Here is an 11,885-nt window from a genome sequence, read left to right as displayed (position 1 = left end):
CACTTTCTGTATGAGAGAAAAGCAACAAAAAAAAAAGTGTATAATGACATTTCTCTACAGATTAATTAACGTGTGTGGAATTTTCCCAAATAACAGGGTACTCAGTTTGTGAAAAACATCTTTTGTTGTTGGGACATTAAAGAGGATACTAAAATACACTCACCTTCATAGCACTATGGGGGCAACATCTGGAAAACAGCACCACTTCTGAAGTCACGGATAAAATAAACCATGAGAAAAACCTTTAAAGAGTTGTGTAAACACTTTATTTGTTAGCTTTTCTTGAATCAAAGCCCCTTTATACCTACAGCAAACAAAATCATGAAATTTTGATACAATGAACAAAAGTCAAGCAAAAAATAAAAAAATACAGTGTATACAAATGTTATAACAGTAATTGCCAGTACAGTTTAAAACAATGCTGGAAAATGCCAAGGTGACTGTTCCGGGAGCCCAGTCTGAAGGCGATTCTTGGTTTATCCACTCGTCAATCCCTTATTCAAAATGTACATAGAGAAGCTGCACCTCTAACATCCTCTCTGAATCGACACAATTTTAACAAAACAAAATCAAAAGGCCAAGTGTGTGGTGGCAGTCAGCCTTTTATGAAGGCATGAGAACAAAGCCAAATAAATATTAACACGGCAGTTGAGAGGCCACTGGTAGAGTCACAGAGAGTTCTTGAACAAGTTGGCAGCAGGAAGCTCTCCTAACTCTGGTAGACACAGCAAACGTGGATACCACAAGCTGAGTCCACATAGAGGCGATATGGCACAGCTAGGAGAAAAGTCCAACTAGACCGAGTCCCTGGAGTAACTTGCAGCGTATGGTTTTCCTCAATATCAGATGCTGACACTCAGGAAACATCTGTGAAAGACAAAAAAAAAAAAAAAACAGCATAAGGGACACTTCAATATTGACACGCTTTATATCCTATCAGGAGATGGCATCAGAGCTCATCACTGTGGCTCGTACAGGAGTCTGTGCTGACCCTCTGTTGTCAAGACATCTGTACTCTCAAGCATAAAGCCCCCCCCCACTAGAAAAAGTGGCCATATATTTTACCTCTGTTCTACAGTGTAGGCAAACTCTGTTATACTAGATCATAAAGAGTGTTTAATTATGGTGGTTCCAAAATGTAAAACAGAGCTGGGTTTAAAAAAAAAACTAGGGTTTGTGTAAATGTGGGATTGTCTACCCAAGTCAGTAGGGCAGGGTGATCTGGCCAAAATCCAATATCCTGACATATATTTCAATTCAATAAACAACTTCTAATTTAAGAAAAAGTTTAGCCACCAGGATTGACAACAGTAAAGAGGGACAAATCCTTGCTTCATAACCAACTTTAAATGTTAGATGAAATTCTGAGCCTAGTATAAGGTCTCCATTGACAGTGACTAGACTCTGCAGCTGTTCTTGAGCTGGACACACGAGCATAAGCTGATTGAGGTGGATGACGACAATGACCGGGCGCCTTGAAAACAGTGCATTCTTTACATCTCATAGAGGAAAATACGGTTTCATTATAACACTTAATGCACTTTACCACGGCAGTTAATTGTGAAGCTAAGCTGCAGCTTTGACAGGAAAGCGTTAACAATAAAATTGGTGCACGAGTTGTGTAGCAGTCGATGTAGACAGAAGAACAGCAGGACAGAACCTTGCTTTCAGGACTCAAACAACAACAAAAAAGTTCTTCCAAATTTGGAATTGGCTTCCAAATCAGAACCAGTACTAAAAAATACCAAAATGTATTCTTAAATGTAGGGATGGGGAGACTGCAGTGATCGGAGAAGTGCTTTAACCTCATTTTAGTAGGCACCACAGAATTTCCCACAATTCCTATCACACTTGGAGGTCTCCACATGTTTTTTCAACCACAATTGTTCCATGATGAGTGTAGGAATGCTGTTTTTACACTTTTTGCGTAGGTTGCACACACCACTATCCGTGCGCACCATCACCCCTCTTCATCCCTCTGTGTCTATGAGTGCAGATGTAACTCAAAGTCACATTTGCGGGACCGGATCCCCCCGAACCGCAGGATTTTGAGGCTACTGTCTCTGGGCATTACACATCCTCTTTGTGGCGGTGTCTGGCTTCAAGACTCATTAATGAGCTACAGGTGTAATAACATAATAAATATACTCACAGCTGGCAGGCTGCTCTCCGAACCGTCGCATCAGTTGATCATGCGTGAACTTGACGAAAGCATCATATTGCTCTGGTAAAGAATAAACATGTATTGGCAATTAGCACACAGTATGGATTACAGACAAGTTGTTTTCTATTAACTTCTCTAAAATCATACCTGCAAGCTTTGTCGTCAGTATCTCATCGTACTCCTCACGGATTTTGTCCTCTCGCTCTTTCAGCAGCCTTTCACAAATCATCCCAACCTGTCTGAGGGAAAATAGAGGCTGCTCTTTCCTGGTGGGAGATGAGGCACCCGAGGACGTACCTGTTGTGTGCAAGACGGGTGATGTTAAAACACATAGAGCACTTGGTCAGACTCAAATTACAATAGTTGCGACACTGAAATCACCCACATTTAAAGCAAGGTATGGCAGCAAATGTATGCTCCTCAAACATCTGTAATATCCCTGAGTTACACTGTTCACTCCATTTTACTTTTTCCAAAGAGTGGGGTTGATTTAAAAAAAAAAAGTAACAGGTAAGGTTTTCCATCTCTACTATATTTCCTCTGGGAATTGGCTTCTGGAATGAGATTTCCCATGGTGGCTGGCAATGGAAATGTAAAAACCCACCCCAACTTGTTGATGCCAAAGTAGATGAATATGTTAGTCACTGGTTACTAGATGTGTTATACCAAATTAACCTCCACGGCAAAATTGCCAACAACAACGTAATGTAAGACCGACTTAAAAAGTGGTGACAAAACGGCCCTTAAGTCTGATTGTCAGACTTGTAACCATGTGCTGTGGTCAACTAATCCTATCCTTGTTGTCCTCTGAACCAGGAACTAAAACCAGATCACACCAAACATGTATTCGACTTGTGCTGTAAAATGATTGGTATGTGATGACAGTGATGAATTAATCCATTTGTGAAAAAGAGTCAATAACTTCACAAAGATGGCAGCTAGCTTACCTGGTAAAGCAGATCCACTGTGAACAGTCTGCGGGTCCAGAGGACCGCAGCTGTCTGCCTGCTGGAAAGCACTGTCCAGGTGTCGCCGTTTCTGCAGCCGCTTATACTCCTGTTTGATATTGTGTAGAATTTGCTCTGAAACGGAAAGATTGTCCATTAAATAAGTGGCATCTTTGCTCCGAGATGACGCATTTCTGTGGAGATCGTTTGTTAACAAAACTTTCAGACTCAGTATGACTTTGGACATTTAGAGAGACCGTAAACCGGTGTGCACTGTATGCTACATCATCTATTATCAGATCTCTATATCAGGGTACCACGTAACGACGACACCTAACTTGGTATACTAACGTCACCCAGTTTACAATGAATAATATTTTAGTACAATGAAATATTAATATACAATTTAAAAATGTACATTTAAATGCCAACCTGTGGTGAGTCTGGACGACACTTCTCCGAACGGCGAGGGCTCCAAACGCAAATATTTCTGTGGCGAAGCTACTGGAGACGTGATCGGGGCGCACCTCCGTCTTTTGGGGGAAGCCTGATTCATTAGTGGATCGAAGTCCAGAGTCCTTTTCAGAGTAGCCCCACAAGCCATCGCGCTGAAATGCCTCTAAAAAAAACTAAAAAAAAAAGAAAAGCCAAGATCCCCTATTATCTGGGAAAGTCGCTGACCTGGGCCCCGGTCCGTTCTGGTCGTGCTAGCTAACGTTAGCTAGGTCAAACGGCAGCAGCAGTTCCGGAAAGCAGACAAATACTAATTTCGTCTCACGTTGCCTTCTGCTGATAAATCTCCTGTGGAATAAGTTACCGAACGTATCTGGAGATAACCTGGATCAAATGCTATAGGCTCAATATGCTATATAAACGGATGATTGCAGATTTTGTTGCACTAGTACCACCGAGTAGCACCGACAACGGCTCAGTCTAGTTTATTCCGTTCGATTTGATCCGCTATGCGCACGCGCAAAGTTGCGGTCCCATGCTGGTACTTGTAGTTTTTATTCCATATAGGTTCCATTGGTTTACTAACTTAAATACTACATTTCCCGAATACATTTAAACGGTCCCTCTTTTCAAATTTGTTTTGTTTGCTCAAAATCCCCCTATCACGTTTAGGTTTTAGTTTCACTTAAAACGTTCACTTAGTTATAACAAATTTATACCAAAAAAAAGATACACTAATACTTAATGTAATGTGGAGTTAGTTCTTTACACACACATTCAAATATTCAAGGATCCACTTAGTGCAACAAGTAAGAATAATTACTACAACAGAATTTGAGGTTATTCTTCAGCTGTTTATATGATTAGAGAATCAAATACTTAATGTGTGAACCATTTGGCTTGGATTAAGTGCATATTTCTGGTTCTAAAGAAATAATAATAATGCTTTGTGAGAATAAAATCATTTGAAATTAACAAAAAAACTGTAGGTAGGTCTGCATGTGGTTCAGAATTTAAGAAGGAAATGAATTAAGTTGAATAAAACATAAATAGTTCTGCAATGGAATATCAGATTAAGGATTATGATTAATTATTGATCAGAAGAAGAAAAAAATGACTCAGCCTAATAGAAATGCACTTGACTTTTCAAAGCTAACTGCACAACTCCCTGTCTCCCTGTAGTTTTTCTTATTTATTCATTTCTTTTTGTTTGTTTTAAACCACAACCTCTTGCACACACACAAAATATGGAGACATTTCCCCTTCCATCATTACCACTTCCTCAGCCACCCCTTGAACAGTGCAAAAAAAAATGGAGGAAGGATGTGAGAGCTACTGGTATTTCAACATATGTTGGATCTTGTTGTGCAGCCAAAAAAGAACATTTTTATGTCCACGGTTATATATTAAGTACTAAATTGTACATTTTGTGTCGTAATTTTGCAGTGTCAAGCTAAACGTTATTCGACACAATATGAACAATATGAATTCATAGGTTAAGCGATGGTGTTATACTTTAAGGTGTAAGTGTGCCTATAAATTCTTGATCTCAACTAGGGCTGCGAGAAAAAATTGTCAAGAATGCAAAGAAAAGGTCTGATTGAGGCTCTGCATGAGTAAACCTGTCTCACGGTTTTTCACAGACTCTGTTGACATCTGTGTGAACAATATATTGCAATTGCCCTGTCCCTCTAAGTCCAGGGATAAAAAAAAGAACAGAGCAGATGCCAGAGGTTTCCATAGTAGCTTTTCTCTTGTAATTTGTCACTTTTGCGGTTACAAGAACTAACCACAGTAATACTCCTGACTTTCCTCAGAAAGGGTTCCACTATTGACAATGACAAATCGTCCACATGGGGGCACTAAAACATCACAGATGCCTTTAGGTTGTTGTCAGCGCAGGGTTGGTAGCGGCTGTTCCTCTCGAATCAGTGATTGTTGAATGAATGTTTATTTCCCATCATCACATAATCAATCCAATAACTGCAGGCAAAATGACAACCAGCTGTAACTTTATTCAAAAGTTTGAAAACAGCAATACTAAAAACACTTGACTGATTGTGTTTTTTTTTTTTTAAGTCATAGATTCCTCATTATGCCACCACTGTACAGAAGCCACTTGACAGTTGACGTTTTGATCTTCAATACTCAATAATACAAGAGGCAGCAAAGCATACTGATACACAGCTGTCTGGATAACTTCACAAGATAAATGTCTACAGAACAATTGCGGTGTGATATTTCTAGAGTAAAACTTCTACATTTTTGAAAAAATCACATCTTCTCAGATTCTTTTGTACGGTCAGTTGTCAAGCCTCTACACAATGCATACACACAGACTTCCATCCAAGTTACCAGCTAATGAAAAGACCCTTGTTTCTTTGTTTAGACTCATAGCAGACGTATTTTTTTGATTATTTAAAGTTACGGCAAAAGTACTTCACTAGGCCTGTGCATGGGTTGCCTTTATTTTCCGAAATGATGCGCCCCCCTCTGCAACAGTACCACTAAAACAACTCACTGCAATGATCAAAAGGCTTTGGGTTGGAAATATATCATCAAGTCACAACGTATCACACACATACAAGGCAGAAAGATCATACATTTGATGAAAGCAGCTGAGAAACCATTCAATTTTGTACAGTAGTGACCAGCACACTGCGTCCATACTCAGTTTGGATGCGTTCAAGCTTGTTGATGTAGTGGCCGAATAGCTGAAAGAGACGATTTGAACACTTTATTTCGCAAGAAAAGACTGTACAGTTGTTAGGTATACATTTGAACAAAGACACGTTACTCTAAAGGTTTAACAGCTAGCGGGTTAAAGAAATGGGACAACAGGGATGATCATCACTCTGCCACAGAAAATGCCATTCCAGATTTGACACCCTCAAAAGGTGTGAATCCATTTGCCTCCATCTCAGTTTATTTATGATGGTAATAAATATGTTTGTTTGTTTTTATCTTGAGCATGAATCGCCTTTAATCTCTCAAAGTTTCTTCACAAACCTTGCCACTCACCGAGTGTTGTCAGAAGTACAAAAGTGACATATTTAATGACAGTTTGGGAATTAACAATCAGTCATTATCATTTTTTTTTAACATTCTCATAGAAATGTCTATATGCAACATGTACATAAAGCCTGAAAGTCAAGACGTGGAGATTATATCATGGTGCAAGACACATTTTAAAGTCGAAATGACACAGTTAAACAGCTCTAATTAAAAATGTCAGTAGCCCCTTATCCCATAAATGAAGATATATTGTTTTCAAAACCTGAATTCACAGTACAAAAATATAATATGCCTTCACTAACTGGACACCATGAAGTCTATGTTAAATTGGAGACTTATGATAGTCTTTGATCATCCTTGCAATTTGCGAGTCCTTCCAATTAACTATTCCAATACCATTTGGCACTTGGCACACCATGTACTCACAAACCAATGTAAAATAATACAACCACTTAAGCGTCTATGTGATGTAAGTCAATACTTTCTGGAGAGAATTCTTTTTTTTTTTGTCTGGGATAGCTAACCTCTGCTTTATTGTGTTGAATGGCATTGTTTGGGGAGGATGACATTTACACAGTTTCCCCCGTGACGGCCAATTAGACAGCCTCTGCAGAAGTTTCAGTGGACACAGACATTGTTACTTTGGCTATTTTCACAGTAGTCTTCACACAGCTCTCTGCAGCCCTGTTGGCAGAAATGTTGGCGTTTCTGTTCTGGCAGTCTGACTCGAGGCTATTGTCCAACTGCTGGGCACTGCCCCTGCAGGCATGGCAAGAGCTGAGGAGAGCGTGCCGCATGTCCCTGCTCCTCAAGGCGTAGATGATTGGATTGACAGTGGAGTTGAGCAGGCAGAGCATGCTGCAGAATGCAAATACTGTCTTGATGTCGTCATCCATCCTCCAGAAGAGGTCATAGACCATGATGGCGAGGACTGGGCCCCAGCAGGCGACCAGCACCGCCAGGATGAGCACCAGGGTCTTGGCCAGACGGATGTCCATGCGTGTCTGCTCGGGGCGCGTGGTCTGCACTTTAGTCCCATCTGCAGAGTAAACGACGAGGCTCTTCTGGGAGGTGCGGCTCAGCATGCGCACGGCGTGGTGGTGTGCTTTCCACAGGATGTATATGTAGGCGTAGATGATGAAAAGAACCAGCACGCTGGTTACGCCGATCCAGAACAACAGGTAGTTCTCATCTATCAAGGGGAATATGTCTGAGCAAACAGAATTGAGGCGTTTACAGTTCCAGCCCAGCAGAGGTAGCACTGCGATAACGATGGAGATGGTCCACATCACACAAAAGGCGATGACAGCCTTGGTCCGTGTCACGATGCGCCTATAGGCGAGAGGCCGGTGTATGGAGATGTAGCGGTCTATAGCAGTGAGGAAAAGGCTCCCTACAGATGCAGTGAACGATGCCGTGACTCCACCCAGTTTGAAGAGAAAAACATTGGGGCTGTCTTTCCTGTGGAAGACATGGAAGTCCAGAAAGCTGTAGACAAATATGACACTCCCAAGCAGGTCAGCCACAGCCAGACTGCCTATGAAGTGGTAGGACGGCCGGCAGCGGAGGGTGCGGGACTGGAAGATGACGCAGAGCACCACCAGGTTCTCCAGGACCGTGAAGGTACCCAGAGTCAGAGACATCACAGCCACAGCCAGCTGCTGGCTAGGGGTCAGGATCATGAAACACTCCATGTCCATAAAGTTCTCCCCACATTGTATAGTGTTAGTCTCATCTCTGAATGTGCTCCTGTTGCCGAACAAGTCTGTGGCATTGGTGGGGAAGGGGATGCCCTTGAAGATGAGCTCCTCGTCTGCAGGTACTTTGTTCGGGAAGGAGTTGCTGCGGAAAGCAGATAAGGGCTTCTGCAGGGAGAAACCCGTCTTGAAGTCTACATCATTGAGGGGGTCCTCATAGTTAGCGTCGTTGGAGCCCAGATACTGTAAACCAGATGTGATAGTCCGGAAGGTGGTGTCCGCCACACCTTCGAGCACAGATTTCATGGCTGTGTCTGAGGGTAATACTGCAGTCTAAGACACCTGGATAACCTACAAATTGATGACAAACATTTTTAGACATATTTAAAAACCTGTGCATAATATGACAGGATATTAAATGAGCAGCAGTGCACACCTTATAACAACGGATTTTACGTGAGAAAACCTCACATTATGCAAATATTTCAAATTGCAAACATTTGGAAATATTGGATAGATTTGTATTATACACAAACACACACACACACACACACACACAAACACACACACACACACACACACACACACACACACACATTTGATAGATTTCCTGAATTTGATATAAACCACATCTATCTGAGAGCTGGTGTACTTAAACATACTGTATCAGACACCCTGTCAAAGAGTGCTTTGTTTTCAAGATTAGAAAACCTTCTTCTTAAAAACAAAACACAAATCTAAAACATAACTCCGCCAGCGCAGCTTCATCTTTCCCAGAATGAAGAAGTCTCCTTTTCTCTACGAGGTGCAGAACAAAGCAGTGCATTTGCTTTGTACCTGTCTTGCACTTGGATTTATAAATCACATGCATGCTCAAATGTTTAGTCTGATTTACTGTAAGAATAAATCATTCTAAATATACTAGCGGGATCATTATGATTACATAATTTAGATATGCAGAATTTGAAAAGTTATTTTGATAATACTGTTGTAATCAACGCAGGAGCGTAGATTGATGGTTACTCTGGCGCACAAAGCAACAAAGGGTTCAGGAATAAAAAATACAAGAAAACATACATTCATACTTGGACAAACAACAACAAAAATCAAAAGTACAAACACCAGAAAGAAAACAATATTAAAAGCCGAAATAAAACATTAAAAAAAGAGGAAAAGTGCCTTTTTTTTACCTTACATAATTTCCCAAGAATCGCAGAATCGCCCTTTACCACCGCGCGTTAATCCAAGTCAGAAGCGCATCATCCAACCAACACAGATTATTACATAAAAGGAGAGACAACCAGCGCGCGTGTGTAAGAATGACCCTCCATTATCATCACAATCATTCGTTTCTTATTTTAACTGCTACGTTTAACGGAAGGTCATCAGATGCGTCTTGTCGCTGTTGGAGTGCGCTCCCGCTTTGTGGAAACTGCCTCCGCCGCCGCTGCTGCTGCTCGCTCCAGCGTCTCTCCAGTCTTTTTCTCGGTGTCTTCACACTTATGAAGCGTCGCCCCTACAAGCCTTGTCACGTGTTTCCCATATAGCTTGATCTGCCCAACCCATGAAGCTGCCAAGTGCGGTGCATATACTAGTGGTGGTGGTGGAGGCTTATAAAAAGGATCTGGTTTGAATTCCCAAAGATCCTCCTAGCAGACGATGCGCACAAAGAGTCGGCGTCAACACAGCTCAAAGCATTCAAACAAACCTATAAAGAAGAGCTTTGAATGGAATTTTATCGTCTAAACTCACGATTGTCAAATCAGTTTTTACATTTTGCAGAAACGAAAATCTGCATTTCTCTTAAATAAAATATCCACACAAAGGTGACTTTTCATGTACGCTTCTCTTTTCCTTTGTTTGCATTCAAAAGGCAGATGCAGGTTTATTTGATTCACACTTCATTGCTAGTCAGTGCATGTCTGTTTGTTGTGTGAATAATTAACAACAAAAAAAATAGAATCCCAAAGAACAGAAAGCAGACTTCATCATTTTTAAGAAAAACATGTCTGTTTTCCCCTCTTTGATAGTTTTTACTTTGTGCCTATCAAGTTGCTCATTTTCAAGATATTTTCTGATCCATAACAATTCTGAAGAGGACTTAGACGTGAGTCTGTGTTTGCATTTGGATGAAAATCAAAAAAGAAGAGCCAAAAATGTAATTTATACACAACTCAGGGGAGCTGAGCGGTGAAGTGACAACACAAGATGATTCATGCGCATTTTATTCTGATTATTATTTCTGATGTCCCTTCCCCTCAGAATAAACCAGTTAGTTCAATCAGATTGCACATCAACAAATCAACGAGATGCATCCTGCTATGACTCACAACAACCAAGCACTGCTAGATGTATTTGCTTGGCCTTAATAAAAAAAACAGATTCAATTCACTGATTGTGAATGTTCCAATTTACACGTATTCATTTGGCCATATCCATGTAAACATTTTAGCAATGCTTTTGAGTTCTCCACACAAAAGGTGGAGTGAATGGAGCGGGCCAGGGAGGGATGAGTTGAGTGGCTTCATTGTCGTAGATCAAATCAGAATAGATGCATTAATGTCACATTTCGTGGCCACAGATTGCCTCGACTGACAGAACATAAAGACCTTGTGCCACTTCGAAGCTGAAATGAGGCTGTGGCTCTATCATCATCACAGGTGTAATTATTAACATCATTCAGCCGTGCCTGCCGTCTCTGTCTGGAATGAACAAAATGTTCTACTTCACAAAACGAGAAAGACATTTACGGTCAGCAAATGACAAATGCCTAAAAACGCATCAATCCTGAGGAACAGGCTCATTTTTTTCCCTGGGAGTTCATTTCCCTCTTTTTGGCAACCTTGTCCGCCGGCAGGTTGTCATGTAAGCTGCCGAGTTGTAAATCCTTCAGAGCTGATTCTCATCAATCTTTAGGCAAACTAAGAAATAACACGCTATTTACAGTGATGATCCGCTGGAATACAAAGATCAAATCTGAGCTCCACGTGTCGATTCAAACCTGAGGGCGGCCCAAAATAAATCAAATCAAAAAAGCCCTCTTCCTCCTTGATTATCTCCGGCAGAGTAACTGGCAGGTAGATGACTTGTTCTAGGAAACATCAAAAGGATCGAGAAGAGAGAAACGACGGTTCACCTCCTCTCTTCATGGTTTCTCAGATTGCAAAGAAGCCTGAAGAATTGATGTCCCAGTCTCCAGTTTGCCTCCTAAACCCTGGAAGGTAAACATCACCCTCAGAAGCACTTTCAAAATTAAAGAGCCTCCGTCTGTGATGTTTCACTGCATTCTAGGTGCGATGTTTTGATCATCAACCTTTCCTTTTGACTTCTGTGTCCTATACGTTTCTAGGAATGTTAGCAGAAGGGTCATGAAGCCGTATCACGCAATCAAGTTTAGAGGCACGTTGTTGAAGTCTAGCCAGTAAGCCAAATAACAGCCTATCTATGATACATTCATTGTATCTTTTATGAGGAAATCCATATCTCTGCCACCTCTGTAATAAATGTCTCTGTGTTTTCTGTGTCAGTGTGTTTGTAAAATTGCAGAATTATTGAAAACACTTTTTTATTTTAGAGGGACTGACACCAAAATGTGTTGTTTATCACTAA

At 41.0% G+C, this 11,885-nt stretch overlaps 2 protein-coding genes across 2 annotated transcripts; both read right to left on the bottom strand.

Annotated features, from left to right (window-relative positions):
- Window positions 1-243: 243 nt before the first annotated feature.
- On the bottom strand, window positions 244-4,049 carry akirin2 (akirin 2). The gene is made up of 5 exons (XM_084030519.1): window positions 3,544-4,049; window positions 3,112-3,246; window positions 2,312-2,461; window positions 2,153-2,224; window positions 244-867 (listed from the first exon to the last, which is right to left on the bottom strand). Exons 1-5 carry the CDS (start codon window positions 3,713-3,715, stop codon window positions 857-859), a joined length of 540 nt encoding a protein of 179 aa, XP_083886645.1. The 5' UTR covers window positions 3,716-4,049; the 3' UTR covers window positions 244-856.
- Window positions 4,050-5,559: 1,510 nt separating this feature from the next.
- cnr1 (cannabinoid receptor 1) lies at window positions 5,560-9,608 on the bottom strand. Its single transcript, XM_084031185.1, has 2 exons — window positions 9,467-9,608; window positions 5,560-8,627 (listed from the first exon to the last, which is right to left on the bottom strand). Exon 2 carries the CDS (start codon window positions 8,580-8,582, stop codon window positions 7,176-7,178), a length of 1,407 nt encoding a protein of 468 aa, XP_083887311.1. The 5' UTR covers window positions 8,583-8,627; window positions 9,467-9,608; the 3' UTR covers window positions 5,560-7,175.
- Between the last annotated feature and the right edge of the window lie 2,277 nt (window positions 9,609-11,885).

The sequence above is a fragment of the Eutrigla gurnardus genome (genome assembly GCF_963514095.1).
Source record: "Eutrigla gurnardus genome assembly, chromosome: 16".
Lineage (NCBI taxonomy): Eukaryota > Metazoa > Chordata > Actinopteri > Perciformes > Triglidae > Eutrigla > Eutrigla gurnardus.
This window is presented reverse-complemented; position numbering and strand designations above follow the sequence as displayed.